The sequence below is a fragment of the Astatotilapia calliptera genome, chromosome 14 (genome assembly GCF_964374335.1).
Source record: "Astatotilapia calliptera chromosome 14, fAstCal68.1, whole genome shotgun sequence".
Taxonomy (NCBI): Eukaryota; Metazoa; Chordata; class Actinopteri; order Cichliformes; family Cichlidae; genus Astatotilapia; species Astatotilapia calliptera.
The window spans coordinates 696,304-709,488 of NC_137435.1; the positions used below are offsets into that span (position 1 = coordinate 696,304).

The 13,185-nt window shown below is 46.4% G+C and overlaps 1 protein-coding gene across 1 annotated transcript; it reads left to right on the forward strand.

The window, feature by feature from the left end:
- Window positions 1-5,380: 5,380 nt before the first annotated feature.
- Window positions 5,381-12,551, forward strand: mmp23bb (matrix metallopeptidase 23bb). The gene is made up of 8 exons (XM_026193683.2): window positions 5,381-5,797; window positions 8,002-8,114; window positions 9,096-9,235; window positions 9,839-10,006; window positions 10,404-10,568; window positions 10,810-10,920; window positions 11,002-11,128; window positions 11,679-12,551. Exons 1-8 carry the CDS (start codon window positions 5,747-5,749, stop codon window positions 11,869-11,871), a joined length of 1,068 nt encoding a protein of 355 aa, XP_026049468.1. The 5' UTR covers window positions 5,381-5,746; the 3' UTR covers window positions 11,872-12,551.
- The last annotated feature ends 634 nt before the right edge of the window (window positions 12,552-13,185 follow it).

The following is a 13,185-nucleotide window of genomic DNA, read 5'->3' on the forward strand; positions in this document are numbered from 1 at the left end:
GTGAGGGCAGCAGAGCGGGCAATCGGCACCTCACTGACCCCCTCAGAGACATTTATACTGGCAGACTTCAGCAGAAAGCCAGCATCATCATCAAGGACCCCTCACACCCTGGACACTCACTCCCCCCCTTCCCTCTGGTAAACGTTACAGGTCCATCAGGACGAAGACAAACAGACTCAACAGAAGTTTTTACCCACAGGCTGTCAAACATCCCCTACCTCCACCCTGATCGGAGCATAACTGCACTGCCAACACCCATGGACATTACACCTTATTTATAAACCGTATTTTTATTCATACTATAATGGAACCAACAGTCCCACCTCCTAAACTGTGCTTATAACTGTATTTATTGTAGTAGCACCCCCCCCCCCAAATGCAGTTTTATTATTGCGGGGACTTCAATCATGTGGATCGAAGATAGCGCTGCAGAAATTCCATCAAGGTGTAAATTGCACTACCAGAAGATTCAACACGTTGGACAAGCTGTACTCTAGCATCAGACTGGGCTACAGAGCTAAGCAGCTCCCACGTCTGACCCAGTACGCTCCTGTTACAGGATGTCAGGGCTCCACATTTTGTCAAAGATCTTGATGGCAGCAGACTCTAGAGAGTAAACACAGCTCTGGTTCAGTTGGACCTCAGCTTAAATACTGTAGATCACAGCATCATGATAAACAGGCTCAAGGACCTGTTTGGGATTACTGCTGTTCATTTTTTTCTACATATTTTTATTGAAATTTTCTGTTGTACAATACAAACAAATATTTGAACAACCTCACATTCACACACCCATCCATACATCAAACCTGCCTACATCATATTCAAATGTAGAATGAGCATAGTTCTCACAGTAATACAAAAATACAAGAAATTACAGATAAGGATAAACAAGATTTTCCCCTCCTTCCCTTCTTCTTTTCCTTCTTTCTCATAAACATCCTTCACCTCCACTCCCTGAAATGTCCATATATGGCTTCCACATATTCACAAAGTCCCAGTTTTTGCAATATATGTTAGTCTTTCCAGGCCTAGAGCCTGCAATTTCCTTCTTCCAGAGTCCCATGGAGGGAGCATCCTCTTAGTGCAATGGCTCTTCTGGCTTGAAGTAGTCCATAGTCCAGTAATTTAGTTTGTTTTTCCAGTTGCTTAAATCCCCTTGGGTATATTCCAAGTACACAGAGTTTACCATTTAAAGGAATTTTTACCTTAAACACTTCAGTCAGACATTTGATGACATCTTTCCAAAATTCCTGGATTTTAGGACATTCCCATAAACAATGGAGAAGAGTTCCTCTGCTGATGATTTAAAATGGTTCATGTCACATTTTTCTGAGAGGTGTTTTGCTGTTCTGCTTTGTGGGGCCCTCAGGGATCTGTCTTTGGTTCAGTTCTCTTTTTTTTAACAATCATATTTCCTATCACCTGTATGCTGACGACCAGTGTTGGTCAAGTTACTTGAAAAAAGTAATCAGTAACTAATTACTGATTACTTCCCCCCCAAAAGTAATACTTTACTGATTACTTATTTTTGAAAGTAATTAGTTACTTAGTTACTTTACACCCTCAATAGGTAATGACGCGATAGATCAGGGGTCCCCAATCCCAGTCCACAAGGGCCGGTGTCCCTGCAGGTGTTAGATCTCACCCTGGGTCAACACACCTGAATCACATGATTAGTTCATTACCAGGCCTCTGGAGAACTACAGGACATGTTGAGGAGCTAATTTATCAATTTAAACCAGCTGTATTGGTTCGAGGACACTAAAACCTGCAGGGACACCGGCCCTCGTGGACTGGGATTATGGACCCTTACGATAGATCTTCAATCGCTTCAATCCCAATTCTACTTTTTCTGCATAATCCATCATATAAAATGTAATCAAATGGAAAAGTCTCTTTTTAAACTTGTTTTATTAGTTTTAATCTTTTAACTTTATGCATCAAGCAAACATTTAATTATATGCAACATTCTCTGACTGGAAGAAATTAGTTTAACATTTAAACCTATTTTCTGCACATTCCAGCTCATAAAATAAAATATTTTGTGTGTTTACACTCAGTCTTTCAAATAGATGCAAGTAAAACACAGCAGAAAATAAATAAAGTCAAAGACTCAGCGGTCCTGTTGCTCTATTTTCACCTGTAAAGCAGGAGTGGGGTAGGCGGAGGTTTACCCTGGTGCAGGTGTGCTGCGGTCAGTGGAAGAATCCACAAGGTTGTCTGTGAATTTCCTTGGCAGCTACTCGGTGCTTGTTGGAAGTTTAGGGGTTTTTCGCTGTAAAAAGAAGTTTCCTTCCCACGCACAGCGGACACTAATGTTTTTGTCACTTTTTATGGAATCAAACTCAAAGTAAGGTCAGTACTTCCACGCTTTAAACGCTGCACGCTCATACTCTCTCTGCACTCGATATGTGATCCACTGTTGATCTGCACACAGCTGTTGTCACGAACGTCGCACTCGCTTACGTCACTGTCATGAGACATTCTCGCAAAAAATCACGGTTTTAGTAACGCAGTAACGCAGTGTTCCTACGGGAAAGTAACGGTAATCTAATTACCTTTTTTGAAATAGTAATCCCTTACTTTACTCGTTACTTGAAAAAAGTAATCGGATTGTCTGAAGAAGCTTCTTCAGTTCTAGGGTCAGGGGGTCCTTTTGTCCCTCTTTGGGGGGTCACTCCCACTGGGTTTAAATCTGGGACTCTCCACCATTTGACCTTAGAACTGAAGAAGCTTCTCGGATGAGAGGTGAAACGTCTTCAAGTAACTTAAAGAAGTCCAGACGCTTTTCTTTGCAAGCTCCTTTGACCATGTTGTTGCAGTATATGAATGACTAACCTGGTATTGTGGATGGATTATCTCAGTTGTTCTCCTGACTGAAGTTTGGTCCGTTTACAGCATCCTGCCATGCAATTGCATTTGTCTCTAACCATCAGGAACCTTCACGTTAACTTTTATAAGTGGAAAAGTGTTAGTGTTCGTCCTCCAGCTTCACTGTTTATATTATGCTAACATAGCTGTGTCGCTAGCGATCACGTAGCACATCATTATATAGCAGCTAGCCCAACTTCAGTAACCCTACAAACATCACTGCTGTTTAGTTTCCTGTCTTCATTTATGTTGGAAGTGATAGCAGAGTGTGTGTGGGGTCCTCCACGATGCTGGTGGCTTTGCCGATTCAGCAGGTGTGACAGGCCTCTGTGATGGCTCCAATGATCCTCTCAGCTGCTCTCACTAACAGTTGTAGAGCATTGTGATCCGATACGGTGCCGTTACCATCCAGACAGTGATGCAGCTGCTCAGGATGCTCTCGATAGTCTCTCTGTAGATGGTGGTGAGAATGGATGGAGGGAGATGGGCTTTCCCAGCTTCCTCAGGAAGCAGAGCTTAGTTATGGAGCTGGTGTTGAGGGACCAGGTGGATACCGAGGAATCTGGAGCTCTTGACGACCTCCACAGAGGATCCATGATGTTCAGTGGGCAGTGATCTCTCCATGCTCTGAAGTCAGGTCTCTTTTGTTCTGTCCACTTTGATAAACACACGGCGGAGGCGAACACATTTCAATACTTTTCAGGATTCTGTTATTACTCTGTGGCTGTCACGATGCGCGCGCGCACACACACACACACACACACACACACACACGCACACACACACACACACACACGCACGCACACACACACACACACACACACACACACACACACACACACACACACACACACACACACACACACACACACACAGCTGAACACTTCCCAAAAACCTCGTTCACCCTTTCAATGCAGGAACAGCGTGATCGTTTATGCCGCTCAGGTGCGTCCACCTCGTTCTGCCACCGTCACATGTGATGGTGTCACATTAGAGTTACAGGTGCAATGATGTGAATGACTGTTGTCAAAAGGATCTCATTGATCTCATTATATTTCATGTATTTATAGTGACAATAAAGACAAAGACAGGTTGGATGGCACTGCGTGTGATGTCAGCAGTTTCAGTATCAGCAGTACCTGCTGCAGAACCGTCTCCTGGCCGGAGAGCACGGTGTGTTTGCAGCTCTTCCAGAAATGTGGAAAATACAAGTCCTGCAGACTAACGTCAGGGTGAAGAAAGAGTGATGATGAGACATTCAGGGACCAAAGCGTAATCACGGCTCTTCTCTCAGTTTGACCTTCACTTTCCTCAGGAGATCACTGACTTTCTAACAAACTGCCTCTCGGATGAATTTTGGTTTCAGGTTTCTGTCAACGTATCGATCGATTCTCACCCTGCCAGCACAGAGTGAGTCGGTGTGAGGTCACAGCAGTGTTGTAGTGCATGATGGGAATCTGCCAGGCCGCTCAGCTGCCAACATTCAAACCTCATTCAGCTCACAATGCAGTGTTAATGAGCTGCTTAACATGCACCATATGATGAGCTCCTCTAAAGATGCCTCTGCAGGCACTTTGTCAGAGTGAAGGTGACCGCGAGCTGGACAGAGACGCCAAGTGTGGGCGGAGAGATAAACAAGACAACAATGCAAGCCGGGCCGGGGGGGGTATTGAGGGGGCTGCAAGGAGTGATTAATTCACCCCTCCCAGATTAATTTAGGCAATAAGACATCCAGAATTAATCCATCAGCAGGGCTTTGTCTTTCTGTTGCTTCAGCCACATTAATCAATACTTTAATATTAATGACTGTGGGTGTGTAAAAAAGGTCACAACCACATTCAGAGCACAAGTCTCAACAGAGAACGTGACTGGATGTTTCCATCGCTGCTGTGTGAATAAGCAGCTAACTGTGGATGCTCCTCAACCCCAAACTGAAAGTCTAAACATGTAAGGCCCATCAAAAGATGGCATGAAGCAGATCAATAAAGCCAGACCATCAGCATCAGAGGACCGATGACGGAGCCTTGGGGAACTCCACACGTTGTTGAGTTTTATCGCAGGTTTCTCTTCTGAATCCTCCCACATCATGTTTTTTCTCTTAATTATTTCTGTAAAGTCATAAACGGATAGAAACCTGCAGCGAGTTCAACCTGTTCAATCGCAGGACCTTTGTGTGTGTGTGTGTGTAGTACTAGTAGTGCAGTATTTGTAAGGAGTTTTTGATGTGTGTATTTTTAGGTCTACAGGTCTGTTTTGTTAGTATTTCTCAGTTTGTAAACGATTTTTGGTTTTTGCTGTTTTCGTGTCTCCCTCACAGGAAGCTGTTGAGTGTTTGGACAGATGTTCTTAGCAGAGACGAAACAACTGCTGCACATCTGGACCGCTGCTGCTGGGAAAACACCTCAGGGTGGCCCAACCTGCAGTCTGGAGCCCTTGAGGCCCCAGAGGGAAACACCGGGAGCGGGTCTGGTTTGTTTATCCGCTGAGTGAGCTCAGTGCTTAAACAGAACTGTGGTTCCGGTGGGAAAGGGTTAAACTGTTCTCCTCACCTGACCCCGCCCCTCCGGACCAGCCCCGCTGCAGCAGCGAGCGGACACTCCGGGAACTTCACTCAGTTTGTTCCCCAGCGGAGCGCGTTCCTCCCACGGGTCCCGGACCACGCTGAGCACGCGCACGGAGCGGGTCGGGTCTCCGGGGTTCGGATCTTTCCCGCTTTTTGATTTTCTGCCTGAAGTGGAGCTTGCGCGACTTTTAGCTCCGCGGAGTGTGCGTGCGTAAATCTGCGCGCCTGGAAACTCCGTGGGATGACGCACGCGCTCACCGATCGATTGTTTGACTGACATATTGACGGGCACGCGGTCCGAGACTCGCCATGGACCCCGTTCAGCTGATGATGATGATGATGATGATGGTGATGATGAAGGTCAGTGTCGGGACCGACTTCAGACAAACTGGTAGAGAACAAAGAGCGCGCAGTCAGCCCGAGGTCAGACACAGGTCATAACCCTCCTCCTCTTCACCCTGGCGCTGGAGCCGGCTCTTATTCGCTCAGACTTAGAAATGATGAAGTTTCTGAGTTCAGATGATTTTGCGCTTTTCTTTCTCTCTGACGATAAACTGAAGATGAATCTGAGCGTTTTTTACTCTTTCACACATCAAACTAAAAAAAACACGTGATTGGAGTCACGTGATTGGCTCTCAGCTGAGGGACCCTGAAGGTCAGACAGCAACTGACTCCAACATCAGTTTGCAGCTTTTGTGAGAGTGGGTGGGGAGCTGATTTCTGGGTCTGAAAAGTCACTGAAACGTAAATCTGTGAAACGGTTTTACAAGATTTTCTTCTATTTAAAGTCAGGAAACAAAATTGAAACGTGATGAGAGTGTGTCTGCGCTGTAATCTTTTTATTCGCTGCGTCTCTTTGTGATGTGGTCTGAGTCTGTTTTCCACAAAGCTCTCTGAAGACGTTTGCAGACGTTTTGTGGTCTCTGTGGTTCTGCCATTTCTTTGTGCTCATTAAAACTTTTGGAATGATTCTTTAAACATCTTAAGTTGACTTTGCTGAGATGATTTTCCATGAAATAGCTGACTGGTTTGGTTTGAATATTTAGAATGAGCCTTTAAAAGCCTGCAGAGCATAGAGGTGACCTCACACAGTCCTGCACTGCTAATTAAAATGTTTACTGCTTTGTGTCTCAGACTCATTGTAGAAACGTTCACACTGTCTGAAATCTGATCAAACTCTGTAAGTCTGACGATTCCTGTGAAACGGACTCCAGGCAGGTCTTAGGTTTGTTTCCTCAGTCACACTCAGGTCCTCATTGTGTTAGCATCATCTGCAGTCTGCTGTCAGTCTGAACTCACCCGTCGTTATCACAGTTTTGGTTCCTTCAGTCGATCCAGATCAGAAACAGATCAAATATTCAACTTTTGCTGTTCGGTGTCACAAACGTGAGGCTGCTGATGTTATCTGTGAGCTGATCTGTCAGTGTCAGCACTGATAACAGGAGAAACACCATTCAGCCAGGCTTGGAGTGTCGGTGTTGCACAGTCTGTCCACCAGATGGCGCTCTGCAAGTTTCCTGCAGTAACAGCAAACAGCTGCTGGGAGCAGAGCATAAACGTGTGAATGAACAGCGCCAAAGCAGAACCTGTAGGTGGTGTCCACATAGCAAGGGGCGCTGGGTGGAGCCTGTGGGGTCCTTTCTGTCTGAGCGCTCAGATGTGTGAGCAGACTTTCTAGCGAGTGAAACGTGGAGGCAAAGGAGGTTCAGCCGAGTTCACATGTGGCTGACAGAAACGTGGGGAGGGGGGGGGGGGGGGGAAATCAAAGCACATCAAAGCCACACATGAAAGAGACAAAGAAGGAAGTGTTTCACATCTGTATGGAATCACCCTACTGCCACATCTGTCCACATCTGTGCACAGAGCCCTCCAGAGTCTCCTGTTTCATTAGAGCGCTGCAGTATTTCTGTTTCTGTTTGAACAGCGTATCATGCACGGCTGCTGAGACTTGAGCTTTTATTTTGAAATAGTCACAGGAAATCACAGAGGTCAGGAAGTTATTGCTAGGCCAAAACGCTGCAGCTGCATCAGCTCCTGACTTTGGTAAAACCAGTCATTCATGTGACCTATGACCTCCTGAAACTACAGGTGGTGTCAAATCATCAATAACAGAAAACCTCCAGACGGAGCTCGCCGTGCTCGATAAAACAGCCTCAGCCAGCAAAGCCAGCATGGCTGAGTCATGAGCTGGTCTGCATCCACAGACACGGGCCAGTTAGGGCTCAGTACTATACAATCAAAATCCTCCAGTTTGCCGCATTAAACCCAGAGCTCAGCCTTGTGGACGCTCTGTTAGTACAGTGACCTCACAGCAGACATATTATTGGTCAGATGATGTCATTACAAAGGCCCCAACAGCACAAACACGGTCCAGACGTCGCGTATCCACAGAGACCAAACAGTTTGTGTATCTGGCTGTAAACGTGTTTAATTCTGCTGTAAAGTTTAAAAACGGGAGTCTATGAGGACTGACTCAGTGCTGCCTCTGCTGGACGCTAGAGGCACTGCAACTGATTTTAAGGAAGCTGATTGGTTATTAACTCTGCATGTTTGCTGTGTTTCAGATGTCTGACAGCAGCAGATCAATGGAGGTGTTCGGGGACCGAGCAGCAAGAAGCAAACGCTATGCCATCAACCCTCTAGGACACAAGTGGACTCACCATAACATCACGTACAGGTAGAGAAACACCTGTGCAGACTTAGTAACATCCTGTAATTCATTCAGTGAAGCTCTGAGGTCATCACGTGTGCTTTTACAAGGTCAGGAACTTCAAAATGCTCTGTTTCTCTAATCGTCCTCTAAGATCATGTGTAAGTTAAAGATTTAATGTCGTCATCGTCTAATTCTGCGTCTTTCTATTATTTTGCTGCATTTCAGCGTTTATTGGTTGGACCTCTGCACCTCTGCCACAGCTTGTATTAAAGCACATTCTACGTGTAGAATATTTAATTATGAAGGTAAACATTTGGAGCCTGAAATTCAAGCTAATACTGAGGGCCTGCTGGCTGTCATATCTACAGTGATTCAGGATGTCACCCAGCAGGAGCCTGAACAGAGAAAGTGACCCTCACACAGAGCCTCGTGTTCGGCCTCCAATTTATACAAGTCAAAAATAAAGAGCAGAATATAAACCACAAGGCAGAGAATAATCTCTGGTGTCCGAGAGTCTAACCAATAAACAGCGCAGGAACCAACCCTTCCTCCTCCTCCTCATCGTCGGCAGCAGGAGCAGCAGCCTCAGGTCAAAGTCTAGAAACAATCTTGACACTCAGGACCCTTCGCTGTAACGCCTGCAGGCAGTTATTTGGGTGGTTATTTTCATTCTGGCTCCTTCCATGCAGGTAAAGGGCCTGTAGTAGCAGGCGGAGCCCGGGTGACTGGAACAACATTTTGTCCTTTCTTTGACAACCAGTTTTTTTTGGGGTTTTTTTTGTTAACGACTGAAAAACGTTCATAGATGACGATGAAGAAAGCGAATGGCGCAGCATCGTGATTGGCTCGTTTGTTTCCTGATTCCATGCTGATGAGTACCTACCTCACTGATTGCCCTCCCATTGTATTTCTATACCAATCACACAACTGAAATCAGAGGAGGCGGAGCATCATTCTCTGAGGACCAATCAGAGTCCAGTTATCTGTCTGTCTCTTCCATCTCAGGATCATCAAGTTCCCCAACACCCTGAATGTGGAGGACACCAGGAAGGCCATCGGCATCGCCTTCACAAAGTGGAGTGACGTGTCTCCGCTGACCTTCACCGAGGTTACTGACGGCAACGCTACCGCTGACATCACCATCGGTAGGACTGAACGTTTAACTGGCTGTGGACCCACAGGGTCAGGTTAACACGCACCTCTCTCTGTGTGGGAGACTTCATTTGAAAAGGGCCAACTTCTGCTTAAAGTGATGGATTAGAGCCCTAACCCTGGCACTAAACAGGTCACAGGTACTTTATTTTAATACAAGATTAGTCCATATCATTAAAAAATTGCCTCGTAATTGTAACTGCCTGTGTTCAAAGTGATTCAAACCTTAGAAAAACCAACCAAAGTATCAACAGAAGGTGGAGAGACGGCATCGATGTTGTGTTGAACAGATATCAGCTGATATTAAAATGGAGACAGGCTGTTGTTTCATGTTATACCAGTTTGTACCACAAGATGGCGTAGTGAGTCAGCCGAACCTTTACTAGTGGGCTGGACAAGCTGAAGGTTCTGGACGAAGCGGCGGTAAGAGTAAAACTCTGCCCCCTGCTGGTGAAGGCTGCAGCTACATGTTGCTGGTGGTAATTAAAGAAGTGCGTTCAGTAGGTCGTCCTCATGAAAGGACACGAACACGTCTGCAGGATGAGGAGCTCTGCTTTCGTCCTCTGAGATGTTCCACTTCAGTTTCCTATTTCCAGGTTTCTACACCTTCAACCACACGGACTGCTGGTGGTCTCCTCTCCACCCGTGTTTCGATGGGCTGAACGGCGAGCTGGCGCACGCCTTCCTGCCACCACGGGGAGAAATTCACTTTGACAACCACGAGTTCTGGATCCTCGGGAAGTCGCGCTTCAGCTGGAAACAAGGTTGGAGCACGTAGGATGGTTCTGTGTGTGTTTAGTGTGTTCCTAGAAGGCCACCGTAGTCTGAGAGATGAAAGAAACAGCACAAATGTTGTTTTAGGTGTTCCTCACTTTTTGAGTTTATAACATGTGTGTGTGTTATAAACAGCAGCGCTGGTATCGTGACAGGATTTATTCCTCAATGCTTCTTAAATGATAAAAATCTAAACAAACTCCTGAAACATGACAGACAGGAAGAGCACAGCAGAAACCTCAGAGATCATTGTGCGAGTGTGGTGGGCGTGGTCTGTTTGTAGGAGGCTGCAGCAGGAGTGACGCTCCTCTGAGAACACGTCATTACCATCCTGCAGCCGGCGCTCTGAGGATGATAATGATTGGATGTAAAAATCTCCTCCTGCAGGAGTCTGGCTGAACGACCTGGTCCAGGTGGCGGCACACGAGATCGGCCACGCTCTGGGTTTGTGGCACTCCAGAGACCCTCAGGCTCTGATGCATCCCAACGCCACCTACACCGGACAGAGGAACATCGCCCAGGACGACGTGTGGGGCATCCAGAGACTCTACGGTAAACCCCAGCGCGGCCGGAAACGAGCTCGTCCTGCTTCAGTCAGGTTTACAGCTGTTCGCTGCAAAGCTGGGAAACAGCACATTTATGCATTTGAGATATTTAAGGTGGACTGAGGGGAAACTGCTCTGACCGATCAGAAATAAACATCCCCTGATGCAGACAGGCGGAAACACGCCGCTGCATCATGTGACGTGTGTTTGTTGTGTTTAAGTGACTGGACACGTCTGTCGCTCTGCAGGTTGTCTGGATAAGAAGCGAGTCTGCGACCCGTGGGCTCGGCTCGGCTTCTGCGAGCGAAGGAAGACGTTCATGAAGAAGAACTGTCCTCAGCGCTGTGATTTCTGCTACGGTGAGGCCCCTCTGACCTCTGACACCCTCACAGAAGCCCGCACGACGCTCATTGCCCGTCTCCATCCTGTTCCCACTGCAGAGCCTCTGGAGGTGGTCACTACAGCAACACCGCCGGCAGCCAACACGAAGATCAAGATGGTTCCTCGGGGAAAGGTGGTGGGTTTCCGCTGTGGGACCAAAAGCACCCGCTCACCCCCCAAAATCAGGTCAGCTCATCAATGCTGGCGTAATCATTATTGTGGGTGATTTTAACATGTAGATGCTAAGAATGACAGCCTCAACATGGCATTTAATCTGTTATTAGACTCAACTGGCTTCTGTCAACATGTAAAAGAACCCACCCACCACTTTAATCACACTCTAGATCTTGTTTTAACATGTGGCATAGAAACTGAACATGTAACAGAGTTTCCTGTCTGATCATTTCCTGATAACATTTACAATAACTGAGCCTTCAGTTTTCAGGCCCCTCTTCTGTGGAACCAGCTTCCAGTTTGGATTCAGGAGACAGACACTATCTCTACTTTCAAGATTAGGCTTCAAACTTTCCTTGTTCATGTTTTGAAGCTAATGCTGCGGCGTCACTGGTCATGGACACAGCTCGTCAAGGTTAAAATCTTTCTCGGAGAGTTTCAGGAGCCAGGACGAGTCACAGTTAACGAGCCGGGCTTGTGGTCATTTTCTGTACAGCTGTTTGAATGATTGTGGGCGGAGCTGAAAGCTTAAAGGTCTGTGGTGTCTGTGGTTTTCCTGCAGCTGGTACAAAGATGGCGAGCAGATCCTCTCATCCATTCCAGGGTACATCGTCATGAAGGACCGAGACTTGCGCATCGTCGCCAACGAGTTCAACGAAGGCGTTTACACCTGCCGCGTCCATCGCCGTGGCGACATCGTCTCTGCAAACTCCTGGGCTATCAGACTGAAGCCGGAGCAGGCATCCAACAGCTGAAGACGACAGACAGGAAGTGACCTGACAGGAAGCATGGCGTCTGTGGACTTTTTTCCTGACTTCAAGGGACTTTAAACATTAAAGAACAACGAACCATTGGCAGCTCTGTGATGTCACGGCGCCACATCCTCATGACTGCGAATGACATCACAATGTGTAAAGTGGTGACTGAGCTGACTGGATGGCGTTTTGGTGATAAGCAGCCTGCTGCTCATCTACGTGAGAATATTTCTGTAGCCTGTAGGAACTGTGGCGTTTGACCCCGCCCACTTTAGTTGCAGCGGTTGAGTTAATTACTTAGCAACGACAGTCATGTAATCCCTCTTTGCCCTTTGACCTTTGCTTAGACTTGTGTCCTGTCAGACGCTGTTCCTCTGTCCTCCATCATGGGGAAGCTGTTTCACATCTTTGTGCACTTCCTGTTTCCCCCGCCGGCCCGTCCTCACCGCCACGATTTGAGTGCTGGACTGACGTAGAGCAGCTTTGCATGATTCACAGTTCAGACTAATCCCGCCTCACAAACAGCACGGCAGCGCTCTGAATGCGAGTGATGGGCACTATGACAGGTGTGAGTCCTTCACCCAGTAAACTGGTGGTGTCCTCTTTCTGTCCTTAATGTGTGAAATTTGTTTGTTGTTTTGTTGACAAATTACAGAAATAAACAGAAACATTTTAGTAAATGTTCTCCTGCTGGACGCAGCTCGTACGAGGTACGAGTTCTCAGAGGTGGAGCCCCCTGGTGGCCGTTAGAGAGAACGCAGGTTTGAGACGCTCTCAGGTCGTCCATGCTCTCTTTGGGGGGAGGGAGGGGGAGGGTGCTCCAAATATTCAGATGAAAACAGGTCAGACTTTAAAGAAATGGGTTGGATGATGAATGTGTGTGTGTGTGTGTGAGAGAGACACTGTCTGTGGAAACAAAGGCCTGAGAACAAAGAGTGTCTGCAGGGTTAGCGTGGGTCGCTCACCCTGCAGACACAAACAAACCGACAAAATCATTTTAAAAATCAAAAACAAATAAAGTTTAACAATCTCAAGTTAAATATTATAAAATAAATAACTACAACTAATAAATAAAACAAAATAAACATCTGAAATATTAATATTTTAAAAGTAAATGAAAGATTTGTTTTGTGATATTTTTGATTTTTACACAATTATCAATAATAAACAAACAAATCAGCAAGAGCTGCGAGAGCCAAACAGGAAGTAAACTAAAAACAAGAAATGACAGAATTAAAACACATTTACTAAGTGATGCGAGTGGCTTCCATTTACGTGAAAGGCAAAGACCATCTCTGAATGGAGGAGGGGCCT

Bases quoted from the DNA above. Each gene is read 5' to 3' on its own strand.
- mmp23bb (XM_026193683.2), top strand. From the start codon at position 5,747: ATGGACCCCGTTCAGCTGATGATGATGATGATGATGATGGTGATGATG. The intron at 9,236-9,838 runs GTAGGACTGAAC...TCCTATTTCCAG, and splicing joins TACCGCTGACATCACCATCG to GTTTCTACACCTTCAACCAC. The intron at 10,007-10,403 runs GTTGGAGCACGT...CTCCTCCTGCAG, and splicing joins GCGCTTCAGCTGGAAACAAG to GAGTCTGGCTGAACGACCTG.